Below are 14,261 nucleotides of genomic sequence, written 5' to 3'. Positions count from 1 at the left end.
AGAACTGTCTTGTCTTCCTTTTTTTCCCTCCAAATCCAAACTGTCACTGTTATTTTCATCTTACAATTTATTATTCTGCGGTTCACATTGTTTACTATGAAATAGTGGTTGTGAAATCTGAGCATGCTTCAAAAAGGTAGAAGTTGGGTCAAGAAAAAGAGAAGAAAAGAAATTCAGTCCAATTCAATTTTCCCAAAGAAAAAATGAATGGTTACACGTCATAGCAACTGTCCAAAAACAAAAATGTTGGATTGAAGATTCTTCCATCTGCCCAGCATCCAAAACCAGAGGGAATAATACATATACTGTATATATACACACGAACAAAGGTTATTTATTTCTCTCTGTGTTTTTTCCCCTAAAAGTATGAATCAGTTTTGTGTTATTTTGCCATTGGATAGCATTTTATTCCCCCGCAAATGAACAAGTAATTAGAAACTGCCTTTTTCTGATACATTAAAAACTAATTTTACTGTTCCATCGATCTTCTAAAAATGAAAGTATTTCACAAAGTGTTATATCTTAGGAACCATGAATATGACGTAGTAAAGCAAATGCTTTAAGCCTAACATTTTTGCTCTTAAGGGTCACCGTGAGTTCATGTTTATGTTTACGTGTTAGGCTAATAAGGAAGATGCACCGAACATTGTTATTATTACCAACACCTCGCGCTAAAAGTTATTACTGTGCGTTTTTATAGTAAACGATAATAATAATAAAAAAAACTCTGAATTATTTTCATGATAAATGAATTATTACTGCTGTAGTTTATCTCACAAACGCCCGGCTAGCGTAGCATAACGTACTCAAAAAGCTCTGAGTCTGATTGGACGAAAAGACCCACCTGCTATTCTTCTGCGACATATAATTGGTCCAGAGCAAATACACCCATCAGCATTAGGTGACGCAATCGCGCAGGCCTAGAATCTCAACGGTAGTGCTGCGTGACAGCAAAGGAGCGACATGTCTCTCGGCACAGCGTTTCGGAGTTTGATAAAACCGGCCCGGGGGCTCCTGGCGTCCTCGGAACCGGCTCTGAAACGGAGCTACGCGGCTGTCGCTGAGGCCAAAGCAGTACTGGAGCACGAGCTGGACTCCATCCGAGCCGCGGGCACGTGGAAAGCGGAGAGGATCATTACCTCCAAGCAGGGTCCACAAATCAACGTGGAAGGCAGCCGTGGCAGTGAGTGCTTTCTGGTTACAACATCCACAAGTTATATAAAGTAGCAACCCGAAAAACCCCGGCCCAAATGAAGGGGGCTGTACTCAGCTTTAGTAAGTTTCACAAGTCAAATTCAATCCAGTTCTACACCATTTAAAAGTCCTGCTTCCGTCATATGAGCCTTCTCGAAAAGTAGATTTACTTGAGCAAAGTACTCAAGATTGCGCAGCAACACGAGCACTACTTCTGTTTTAGTAGTTTATTTTTGTACGCCGTCACCGGGGGGCTTCACAAACTGTTTAAAGATAAAATGGAATTATAATTTAGCCAAACATGACGAAGAGCTAATAAAAAGATATCTAAAGTGTCTAAAAAATATCCTATAAGTTTTAATTTAATTTAGTTTAATTTAGTTTTGCATTTCCATGCAAGAAGCTCCTAAAATCTGCAGCTGACTGCATTAAAAGCAGTGCACACATTATTGTTTTTAATAGTATTGTTATTACATCTTTTGTGTAAACTCTAGACCTATTTGTTTATTTTTCTTGGGGAAAAATTAAGGGGTTTTTTTTGTAATGGTGTATTTTCTGTTCAATAACAGGTATACAAATCTAATAAAACCAATTAGATTATGAAATACTGTATGTATTAACATAGCATAAATGTCTTTTTAAGTAGGAACACTGCAGGAAAAAAATGCTGAGTGCTTTGTTTGTATTATGAGTTGATGACATCACAAGAGGCACTACAATTCATGGGGTGGCTATTTTACCATTTTGCACCTTTTGATTTCTGTACCTGAGTTTTCCTTGTTTTAAGTAATTTTTGTATATTTGTTGTTTTATAATATGGATACATGTTGCTAATGACTAGTTATTTTATTTTTGATAAGGTAATTTTGATATTACGCCATATTTTCTAGGAGTAGACCAGAAGATGATCAGAAGCAGAACACGTTTACACTAGATAAAAATTATGCAATTACTGAATTAAATTTGCTTGTCAGGTTTTAACATTTTTATGACAATTTATGTCCATAAAAAAGTTGCCTTCTGTGATGTCATCAGCGGCATGTGCGTGAAAACACTTTTTAAAGACAATATAATTTGTTTTTGGACAAACATTTTGAAACAAAGCAAAATGAATAGGAAAAACTGACAGCTATGATGTTTATGAATTTATTTGATTTTTGTGAAAATGTCTAGTGTAGCTTTACATAATATGATTTCTTTGACTTATTAATTGACGCCACTGTCGCAGATTTTTCCTTTTTGTTTTGTGTGACGCGGAACCGTTTATAAAATGCTCAGTTTCCATGACAGCAGCTCTAATCTCTGCCTTGTTGCCGTCCTGCTAGCGAGGCAGACCCACTGTGGCGTTGCTGACATTTCTGCGTTGACCCCCTTCCCAGACATTGACCCCCGCTTGTTAAAGGTCATGACCCGACATGCGCAAAACTGTCACACGTGGGAAACGTCCAGATTCTTTCATTCATTGTGAAATTATTTATTCCTCTTTTTCATTTTTTAATTTGAAAAACGTTGTGTTTTAGGTATATTGAACTTCTGCGCCAACAACTACCTGGGCCTGTCCAGCCACCCGGAAGTGGTGCAGGCTGGAATAGACGCGCTGAAGACGCACGGCGCTGGACTGAGCTCTGTGAGGTTCATCTGTGGGACGCAGGTAAGGCGGTGCTTAATGCGTTCAGAGCCAGAAAAGCCTTAAATTCTTATATCTTTTCTGGGATTCATAGAGCAACATAAAAACGTGCACGATTGTGAAGTGGGAGGCCATTGATGCATCATTTTGAGTGATGTGAAAAGTGCACATTTATCTTGGTATCCAGCTGAAAACGAAATTCAATATGGAGGACTAATGTTGCCAAAATTCTCAGGAAATAAATGGCATGATGAAGTAATTAATGTGCCAAATATTGCATCCAAAAAACATAAAGAGACTCTTTAGATGAGTTTTTACATATATATATGTGGATCGTGGATCGGTTTTACATTTATATATATATATATATATATATATATATATATATATATATATATATATATATATATATATATAAATTTTTCACTTCCTCGTTAAATAAAGATTTCATAAAAATAAGAGCATTTCCAACTTATTTTATTATTTGTTGTGACATGAAATAATGTTTGTCATTTTCAACATTATTTCATTTTCTGTTTTCTTACTAATCTCATTATTTTGTCTTTGCTCCCTTCCCCTTGTTTAATTTTACACCTTCCAAAGTGAAGATAGAAATAATAATAATAACAATAACAAAATCTGTAAATAAGCAAGGGAGAAACTGCAAAGAGAAAATATTAAGGAAAATGAATCAGTGCATAATGGGGTTTTTTTCAGTGACTGTAAACATAAAATTAAATACAGAATATGAAAAAAAAGTTCCGAAATAAAATGTGACAGTTAAGACATTTTTTTTGTAAGATTAAATTAATACAGAAGATGCAAATAAGGAAAATATAAACAATAAATAATAAAACAAGACTGGAAATAAAATGGAAATTTATGCTTATTAATACTGTTGAAAAAACTTATTTATATTGATTCGTGTTGTGCTGTATAATCAAAGTTTTTGGATTCAAATTCCAAAATATGTTATAGATTTGACATAGAAATTCAATTTTGTTGCTAATTTTAATTCCAGATTCTTAGTTATAGCAGATGGTGATGCAATAATCTTTGGAAAGGAATATCCTGTAGCAGTCTGTATTACAACGAATCTGAAGAAGCCTCTGACTGAACACACTCTGGTTTTTTTTTCTTTAACAGCCTCATTAAGCTCAGGGATGTCCATAATTTTCTTGATTTTATGTAAAATCTTTCTTTACGCAATCAACATTTGGCACATTCATTACTTCATCAAGCAATACATTTATTATTTGTTGATTTATATTTTTATACCAAATTTGGCAAATCCCTATGTTGTGTTTAGGTTTGTAGTTAATATTTTGCCAGGTCGCCGTTTGGTTTCATAACTGTAAAGCAGCTTTTTTTTTTTTGGTCTCTCTTTTTTCTCTTTTTTTTTTTCAAGAATCTGCATAAGAATCTGGAGCAGAAGCTGGCCGAGTTTCATGAGCGGGAGGACTGCATCCTGTACGCCAGCTGTTTCGACGCCAACGCCGGGCTGTTTGAAGTATGTCTATCGATACTCGCCGGGTAGGGGCGGGGCAAAAAGAAGCATCGCCCGCTGTGGTCAGTAAAGCGTGAACCAACCTTTCGCAGGTCCTGCTGGGCCCAGACGACGCCGTGCTGTCAGATGAGCTCAATCACGCCTCCATCATCGACGGGATCCGCCTGTGCCGGGCCAAGAGGCTGCGCTACAAACACATGGACCTCAGTGACCTGGAGGTCAAGCTCAAAGAGGCTCAGGTGTGTGTGTGTGTGTGTGTGTGTGTTATGCTCCTAAGGTGCCCGAATATATTGATAAAACCCTTTAACGAACAGTTCAAATATGAATAGATGGCTGTCTCCAATTTTGATAAGTAGTTCTTAAAATAATATTGAGTATCTTTTGCACTGATCAGTCCCTCCAGGATTTCAAAATTGTTTGTTTTTTTTAAATTGTCTTTTTTATTTTTTTCAATCAAAAATCACAAATTTTATGCTGATTTCTAAATATTCATGAGGAATTTTGTGATATTTGCACTTATTTTATGGCATTAGATGTGACTTTGTGTCAAACACCATGACTATAACTTGACAATAAGTGAGATTGAGGCAGAAGTATTGTAAAAGAAACACTGCCACCTGTAGGCGGGAGTTGGCATTACTTACGCCCAAAGTTTTTACCATTTTTGCAAGAAAAAAAAGTGCAACAAACTTAGTTATGTTACCTTGGTAACTTTGATCAACTTGGACTAGAAACAAAAAGATGAATATCTACTTAGTGCAGTGTTGGTGGTGGCCAAAAGAAGCCATAACTCAAAAACGGTTCAAGATTGATTGGATATATTTTCATAAAGGAATGAATGACCTTTAGACTGAAGTCACAAGTGGTAGTTTTTCAAAACTATTGATCAAAATGGCTGAATTATGTCAGACCTGAACTTGTGTAATTATCGAATTTCACTTTTTGTGTGTGGGGTTTTTTTTCCCCCCCACTGATATTGCAGCTTGTTAACTCAAGTGTGCTTGAGATGATGGATAAAAACTCAAACAACAAAAAAAAAGTCTGTTATGCATTAACGTGAAAAAATGTGGAGATTTTGCGTGAATTTCCACGGTTGCAGAATTGTGAAAAACCAAAGCGACCGACGACCTGTGGAGTCCGGAGGGGCCACGTAAAACGCTGCGGCAGGCCGCATCTGGCCCTCCAGCCTCGACTTTGACACGTGATGCCGAGGCTCTCGTGTGTTTTCCCTCCTCAGTCTTCTCGGATGCGCCTGGTGGTGACAGACGGCGTCTTCTCCATGGACGGCGACGTGGCTCCGCTGCGAGGAATCTGCGACCTGGCCGAGCGCTACGGGGCCATGGTGTTCATAGACGAATGCCACGCCACCGGCTTCCTGGGGCCTCGGGGCAGGTGAGGCACAAATACAGGCAAAGAACAACTGAGATGTGCAGCTGCTGAAGATTTGGACACTTGGAATCAAAAATAAAAAAGGAAATATTGAGGATTTGAGCCTTTTTTTTTTTTTTTGACTGTCGCCTTTCAGTGACGACAACCCACTGAAACCCCCTTTCTACGTCTAAATGTCCATGTTTTGGTGTGCAGAGGGACAGACGAGCTCCTGGGAGTGATGGACAGAGTCCAGATTGTGAACTCCACTCTGGGAAAAGCTTTGGGAGGAGCAGCAGGTACGTCTGCTTCCACTGTCTACGTCTAAATGACTCGACTGCATGAAGACTCCAACGGATTTAGTTTAAATGTGTGGAGAAGTGGGAACCCTGGAGGCTGAGGCCACAATTCAATCTGAGCTCAAACATCAAATGAGGCTCCCTCATTGGTGTTGTAAAAATAAGATCCGCTGCCTCCTGCTGGCGGGAGTTGGCATCACTTGAACCTATTAGCTTAAATAACACGTGGATCGGTTGTTTTGGGGGTTTTTTGTGTGAATTTTCGTGGACAGAAATTCTAAATAAATCTCTTTTGCCATGTCTTCTCGCTCAGGTGGCTACACAGTTGGCCCCAAGCCCCTCATTGACTTGCTCCGGCAGCGGTCCCGGCCCTACCTGTTCTCCAACGCCCTCCCGCCCCCCGTGGTGGGCTGTGCCACCCGCGCCGTGGAGTTGCTGCTCGCCTCCAACGAGATCGCGCAGAGCATGACGGCCAAAACCATGAGGTGCGTTTTGCCCTGCAGACGTCATGCCAACTTTTCCTCCATTTTTAGCTGCGTGTGAGCAAAAACTTTGTCGGTATTCCGTTAATGTCGGAAAAACGTTGTTGATTCCATTCAGTAAGAAAATATTTTTTTTGTTTGAGTTCTCATGAAACAATTTGTTTCTCCCATTAATATTATTTTGACTTCATTCTTGTTTTATTTTGACTTGGAAATTGCCTCAAAACAACAATATTATCGTGTATCGCAGTAACGTCTGGGCCAATATATTGTCCAGAAAATGTAATCGTGACAGGCCTACTGACATCACTCTGAACTATGGAAACACAAGGAAAGCATTAATGGAAAAAAAAGATTTAAAATTTAAATTTTCCCCCCCAAAAATTAAAAAAAAGATTGAAACCCAAAAATTCAATTAATCACTAAAATCGATTTATCGCCCAGCCCTAACCAGATGATTCCAATTTTTGCATTACTAATTTTTTACTATATTTTTTCGGCTGAAAAGTTGCTCAATGGCAGCATTGGGGTGAGTATTGTCAGCAAAAAGGGAACATTGGCTGATTTTCATGTCTGAAGGTTGACATGTCATCAGCCCAATTAAGAAAATCGAAGCCCATCGATCTACCCAACACATTTCTTTGTGGGTTTTTTTGTGTTTTGTTTTAATCTCTTCTGAACATCGTCCAATCAGGTTCCGGAACAAGATGACGCAGGCGGGCTTCACCATCGCAGGCTCCTCCCACCCCATTTGCCCTGTGATGCTGGGCGACGCCCGGCTGGCCTCTCTGATGGCCGACGACATGCTGCAGCACGGTGAGCGGAAACGCCCGGGGCGAAACCCTCGACGGGTGGGTCCTGACGCAGAACCTCGGCTGACGACCCGTCTTCTTCCTCCTCCTCCTCCTCCAACAGGGATCTACGTGATCGGCTTCTCCTACCCGGTGGTGCCGAAGGGCAAAGCCAGAATCCGGGTTCAGATTTCGGCGGCCCACACAGACGACGACATCGACCACTGCGTGGACGCTTTCATCCAGACGGGAAGGAAACACGGCGTCGTCTCCTGAAGGAGGAAGAGGAGCTAACCGCTCACGCTGCCTGTTACTGATGAAGAGCAGAGACGGAAACATTAGTTACGCCTGTAGGTCGATGAGAATGAATGTTACATTTTGGTGTTTCTGCCGGAGCGTAGGTGTTTATATTTGTAACAGTAAGGGCTGAAAATCCAACTTCTGCTGCATTATGTCTTATAAGAGAGAGGATGTTTCTCTGGGATCCATGAATGTGATTTTTGTGCGATCGTTAGTGATGTTTGACAACTAATATAATAATGATTTCATAGGTTGTTTTATGCCAAAACAATAAACTTTTCTTTTGAATTTAAAAAAAAATTATTTTTTTTTTTTAGCTGCTTCTGCTTAAATAGGGGAAAACATATCATTGAATTATCAAGCAGAGGTTTGTGATTCTGCGTACTTTTGTATTTGTCTGAAATCAAGTACCAAATACTTGATATCAGTATCAAATATCAGTGACATGAATATACTTTTTATTACGTACGCTTGTCACAAACTTCTGGCCTTTTAGGTGTTTCTTTGTTTTCAAACGTTCTGCGAAAGAGGTAAAGATAATACAGGCTAATATTATTGTAGCACCTACAGCGGTGCACTAACCTGAGGGGGATCTTGAGATTAATCATGGATCCGTCATGATTAATCATTCGCCTCCAATGATTAAGTGACTCAGCTATAAAGGGTTAATAGTTTGAGTCATGCAGGACTGACCTGACTGTTTCCATAGCAACGACCAGAAGCAGGACATTCCCCCAGAACGACAGTGAGGTCATTGTTGCTATGACATCATCTATGACATAGATATATGTCATAGATCAAAGAACATCTAGCGTTTTGAATGCTTTCATCTTTACACATCAGGCATTTGACTAGAAGCTCCTTAAGAGATAACTTGTTTTACAGCAATTTCTACCATGGAGAGTGTTTTAGCAACGTTTTTCTTACCGCTAGGTTTTGCAACGGGATATTTGATCACCACCGGAGTGAGGAAGGCAGTTAATCATCTCCTTCCTCACATAAAATTTGAACCAAATAGTTATAGGGACGAGTGCACAGACTACGACGAGTTTGATGACTATCTTTTCAGACCTTCTCCGGCTGGAGAAGGTCACTCTGAGGATTGCATCAACTCTGAGAACGAGTGCACCGTCTCTCCTCCAGCTGGGAATCCAGAGGAGGATTCCCTGGATTGTCCAGCTGGAGAAGATGCAGCATTACATTGCAGAGAGTTTTCTGAGGATTCTCCTAGTGTTAGTGAAGAGGAAACTTCTCCGGCTGGAGAAGATGCAACAGTATATTATACGATTTCTGAATATTCTTCTTGTTGTAGCGAAGAGCAAACTTCTCCGGCTGGAGAAGATGCAGCAGTATATTATACTATTTCTGAATATTCTTCTAGTAGTAGTGAAGAGCAAACTTCCCCGGCTGGGGAAGTTTGCTCTCATAATCCGACAGTTCAGCACCACAATTTAACTACGGCTGAACTGCAACGGCTTGCAAAACATTTGAAATATACCGGTGGTGAAACGTCACCACGCTGTGACCTCTGTAATGAGGAGAAAAGACGTCGCGCACAAATGACAAAAAGTCAGCGTAGACGTCTGGATAAGAAAAAATGCTGCATTTTATTTTAGGTCACAGCCTGTTACTTTTGTCATGCTGCAGATTTTTAACATGGCAGGTTTAGTTCTCCGTGTTATTGAATGGGTTCTCTCCGGGTACTCCGGCTTCCTCCCAAAGTAAAAAAAAGATTTTGTGCACATTCGATCAGTGGTGGGAAGAAACAAAGTACAAGTTCTTCGTTACTTCGTTACTGTACTTTAGTACAATCTTCATGGATCTGTACTTTACTTAAGTATATTTAATGATGGATACTTTCGACTTTTACTCCACTACATTTTACTGTAAGTATCTGTACTTTGTACTTCATTATATTTCTACAAAACCGTCGCGTTAGTCGTTACATCCAAGTCGCATTGCATTTTGTTTTGGTTAAAAAGTGAAGGAGTTAAGAACAGGGTGAGAACAGTCACGGTGCTCCTTCCACTTGGTTACTTCTTGCTTATTGCACCTTGGACAGTATTCATAGTTGAGCGTTGTTTACCATTGGTGCTTTGCCTTAATTTCTCTGTTTAATGGAGCAGACAGTTGTGGTTTCTGACATGGGTGATATGGGCGAATGTCCAGGGCGGTATCTTTTAGGGTTGGTAGGAAACGACTGCAGATTGTGCCACAGAGATGGAAGCAAAGCAAAATGAAGAAGAGTTTGAATTGATAATGATACTGGTTACATTTATTTAGCTCTAAGTATTTAATATCGGTGTTTTTATGGGAATGTGGATTTTTCAAATCAATTTGAGAAACAATTTAGAAAGGTGCATTTAATTTTATTGTGTCATGTAGCGCGGGGTGCTGGTCTTGGTCTCAGGTTAGATGGTCTTGACTACAAAACTGCTACGTGGCTCCTTGGTTGCATGTTCTCCCTCATCCACCTTCTTTCCATCCCCTTTCTGTTGGATTTCTTTCAGAATAAATGCCATTAGTGGCAAAAAGATGAAGTTCATGCTATGTGAGGACAGGAGACAAGATGTTTCCATCCCTGAAATTATGATGCATAGAATCACAAATCTAAATCTAAACTGTCACAGAGAGTAAACACAATAAAAACATGATTTATCTGTTGCATTGTTCATTAAAATGGAACATATTTCATGTATTAAAATTAAATACGATAGGTCCACTTAATGATATTGTATTAGAGATTAAGTAATGCATTCAGAAAGTACTTTTACTTTTAATACTTAAGTATTTTTAAAAGCCAGTACTTTTTTACTTTTACTCAAGTAACAACGTTAATGTGGGACTTTTATTTCCACTAGGTTACATTTTTGTCTGTGTATTTGTACTTTTACTTAAGTATATTTATTTAGTACTTTCTCCAACACTGCCATTGAGTATTTTAAAGTAAGTGTATCAGCTGAAATTAACCAAAATACTAATGTTAGCATGAATGATGTCAGTTGCATGTGGGGCATTGCTAGCATGTTGTTTGTATTTTACTTAGTCCATTCAGTTTACTAAACATGGCTAGTAAGTAATAAAATAGCTAAAAGCTTATTTAAGGTAACAGGCTAATGCTAATGAACTGTTCCCTAACCTGAGAGAAAAAGATAATACAAGCTAATATTGCACCACCACTAACCTTAAAGGAATATTGAGGCTTTTATTTTTTAAAAACCGTAAGCTTCATATTAAATGGCCACACTACATTCATGAAACTCGTGGCTACATACAAGTTAAAATCCAAAACAAACAATCAAAAATAACACACAAAACATGATAAATCCAGTTGGAGAAATGCACAAACAGTTCGATCTGCAAGACAACTCTGCCGTAGGGCAGAACGAAAATGGCGTAAAACTCAACTTCACGTTCATTATGACATCTATAAAGAAAAACTACGTTACTATCATTTAACACTCAAACATGCAAGACAGGCCTTCTTTGCAGATGTCATAAACAAAAACATTAACAATGCTCGAGCTTTATTTGCAACAGTTGACAGGCTCACAAATCCTCCTATCACGTTACCACCTGAATTTCAGTCTATTGCTGCCTGCAACCAGTTTTCCAGTTTCTTTTCAGAGAAAATTCAAAAAATCAGAGGATTAATCTGCACATCCACTATAAAGTCAGTACCAACGCTGTGCCCAAACAAAACAAATACAGAAAAAATGACCCAATTTCAACTACTTAATTATAAAACCCTAGAGGAAATTATAAGTCAACTCAGCTCCAGTTCTTGCTGTCTGGATGTTCTACCCACACATTTCTTTAAGAAAGTTCTGCCTGTTGTTGCTACTGATCTGATCCAAATAGTAAACTCATCACTCTCATCAGGCGTTTTCCCCCAGGCTTTGAAAACGACAGTAATCAAACCACTGATAAAAAAGAACAATCTAGACAAATCACTACTGCAGAATTACAGGCCGATCTCCAACCTCCCATTCATCAGCAAAGTTATTGAAAAAGTTGTGTGTAAACAGTTAAATAGCTTCCTAACGATAACCAACCGCTTTGACTCCTTCCAATCTGGTTTCCAGTCTCACCACAGCACAGAAACTGCCCTCGTAAAAGTGTTCAATGACATCCATATAAATACGGACTGTGGGAGAACCACAGTGCTGGTTCTGTTGGACCTCAGTGCAGCTTTTGACACTGTTGACCATGACATCTTACTGAATCGACTGGAGAGTTGGGTTGGACTCTCCGGTCCAGTGCTTAACTGGTTTGAATCGTACATAAAGAACAGGGATTTCTTTGTTTCAATTGGAAACTTCTCATCAAAGAGGTCAAAGGTCACATGTGGGGTACCCCAAGGTTCAATCCTAGGACCCCTCTTATTCAATATCTATATGCTTCCACTAGCTCAGGTTATAACAGGAAATAATATTAGCTACCATAACTATGCAGATGACACACAGCTCTACATTACGATGTCACCAGGAGACTCAGAACCCATCCAATCGCTGAACAGATGCTTAGAACAGATAAATGTGTGGATGTGCCAAAACTTCCTCCAGCTGAACAAAAACAAAACTGAAGTTATTATTTTTGGACCTACAGAGGAACGATCTAGAGTCAGTGCACAGCTTCAGTTATTACAACTAAAAACCAGTGATCAGGCCAGAAACCTGGGAGTAGTGATGGACTCTGACCTGAACATTCAGAGCCACGTAAAGACAGTCACAAAGACGGCCTTCTATCACCTGAAGAACATTTCCAGGATTAAAGGACTAATGTCTCAGCCAGATCTAGAGAAACTCATCCATGCGTTTATCTTCAGTCGTATTGATTATTGTAACGGCGTCTTCACAGGTCTGTCCAACAAATCAATTAGACAGCTGCAGCTGATCCAGAATGCTGCTGCTCGTGTTCTCACTAAAACCAGGAAGATAGAGCACATAACACCAGTTTTAAAGTCTCTCCACTGGCTCCCTGTAGCTCAAAGAATAGACTTTAAAATACTGTTGTTAGTTTATAAATCACTGAATGGTTTAGCACCACAATACATTAAAGATCTGCTGCTGTTGTATCAACCTTCCAGAACTCTCAGGTCTTCTGGTTCTGGTCTGCTCTGCATCCCCAGAACCAGAACCAAACGAGGAGAAGCGGCATTTAGCATCTATGCACCAAAAATCTGGAACAAACTTCCAGAAAACTGTAAAACAGCTGAAACACTGACTTCCTTTAAATCTCAACTAAAAACCCACCTGTTTAGAGTTGTATTCGAAACGTAATCAATTGCAAATTTATTGATGTTGTGTTTTTATTGTTGATTCTATGTTGCATTGTATTTTGTGTTTGATTTGATGTAAAGCACTTTGAAATGCCTTGCTGCTGAAATGTGCTATACAAATAAAGTTTGATTGATTGATTGACTAATCCAATGTCTAACAGTGGTTTGTTTAAACCAGTCACATAAACCCAAAATAGCAATTACTTGATGTAAAAAATGTTAAGGCTTTTATTTTGAAATTTTCAGTAAGCTTCATGTCAAAGGTCCAAACTAATCCCATGTGTAACAGTGGTTGGGTTAAATCAGTTATAAAATGCCCAGATGTTCTGTAATTCTAACATTCAGCCTCCTTCTGGAGAAACTCAGAGTTCCTCCATCATTGTAGTTTTTTATCTGCTGACTCAGCCCTCCTCTGTAGTAACAGAGTTATAAAGTTATTAAACCAAAATCATTTATTTGTAGCTCTTCTCCAAGCAGGCAACATTTCTCGTCACATTTTACAGCAACAGCAGCAGCAAATGCTTGTAAGTTACATTTAATTTGACTTTTAAGATCTTTTTAAGTCAAGTATGATTCAAAGTTTTAAGCCTGATAGAATGATGAAAAACCTACTTAACTTAATGGTTTTAATAAACCATTGTCAATCTAAACTTAATATTTAACTATTAAATCCGTTTTAATCTCCAGACTCATGAAATATAAACTTCCAACGTCCGTCATGATTAATCGTTCGCCTCCAATGATTAAGTGACTCAATTGCAAAGGGTTAATAGTTTGAGTCATGAAGGACTGACCTGACCGTTTCCATAGCAACGACCAGAAGCAGGACATTCCCCCAGAACTACAGTGACGTCATTGTTGCCATGACATCTAGAGTTATAAATGCTTTCATCTCTAAACATCAGGCACTAGACTAGCAGCTCCTTAAGAGATAACACTGTGATTTTTACCATGTAGAAAGTTTTAGCAACGTTTTTCTTCCCATTGAGTTTTGCTACTGGTTATTTGATCACCACCGGAGTGAGGAAGGTAGTTAACCATCTGCTTCCTCACGTAAAATTTGAGACAAATAATTATAGGGACGAGTGCATCGAATACGAGGAGTTTGATGAATATCTTTTCAGACCTTCTCCAGCTGGAGAAGTTTGCTCTGAGGATAACATCAGCTCTGAGAACGAGTGCACCGTTTCTCCTCCAGCTGGGAATCCAGAGGAGGATTCCTTGGATTCTCCAGCTGGAGAAGATGCAGCAGTAGTTTGTAGAGAGTTTTCAGAGGATTCTGCTAGTTTTACTGAAGAGCAAACCTCTGGGGAAGTTTGCTCTTCAGTAAAAACCCCATGTGTAACAGTGGTTGGGTTAAATCATTTCTATAATGCTCAAAACACAAGTAGTTCTAAAGGCCAGCTCAGTCC

General features: G+C 39.1%; 1 protein-coding gene across 1 annotated transcript; it reads left to right on the top strand.

Moving 5' to 3' along the window:
* Positions 1-895: 895 nt before the first annotated feature.
* gcat (glycine C-acetyltransferase) lies at positions 896-7,868 on the top strand. Its single transcript, XM_044100508.1, has 9 exons — positions 896-1,183; positions 2,715-2,845; positions 4,230-4,331; positions 4,421-4,567; positions 5,566-5,720; positions 5,913-5,995; positions 6,309-6,480; positions 7,172-7,293; positions 7,393-7,868. Exons 1-9 carry the CDS (start codon positions 964-966, stop codon positions 7,542-7,544), a joined length of 1,284 nt encoding a protein of 427 aa, XP_043956443.1. The 5' UTR covers positions 896-963; the 3' UTR covers positions 7,545-7,868.
* Positions 7,869-14,261: the final 6,393 nt, after the last annotated feature.

Source organism: Gambusia affinis, linkage group LG19, assembly GCF_019740435.1.
Source record: "Gambusia affinis linkage group LG19, SWU_Gaff_1.0, whole genome shotgun sequence".
NCBI lineage: Eukaryota > Metazoa > Chordata > Actinopteri > Cyprinodontiformes > Poeciliidae > Gambusia > Gambusia affinis.
The sequence above is the reverse complement of the archived record's forward strand: the minus strand, read 5'-3'. Positions and strand labels throughout refer to the sequence as shown.

Excerpts from the sequence above, each read along its gene's own strand:
- gcat (XM_044100508.1), top strand. The coding sequence starts at position 964 with ATGTCTCTCGGCACAGCGTTTCGGAGTTTGATAAAACCGGCCCGGGGG. Across the intron at positions 5,996-6,308 it reads AGCTTTGGGAGGAGCAGCAG|GTGGCTACACAGTTGGCCCC; the intron begins GTACGTCTGCTT and ends CTTCTCGCTCAG. Across the intron at positions 7,294-7,392 it reads CGACGACATGCTGCAGCACG|GGATCTACGTGATCGGCTTC; the intron begins GTGAGCGGAAAC and ends CTCCTCCAACAG.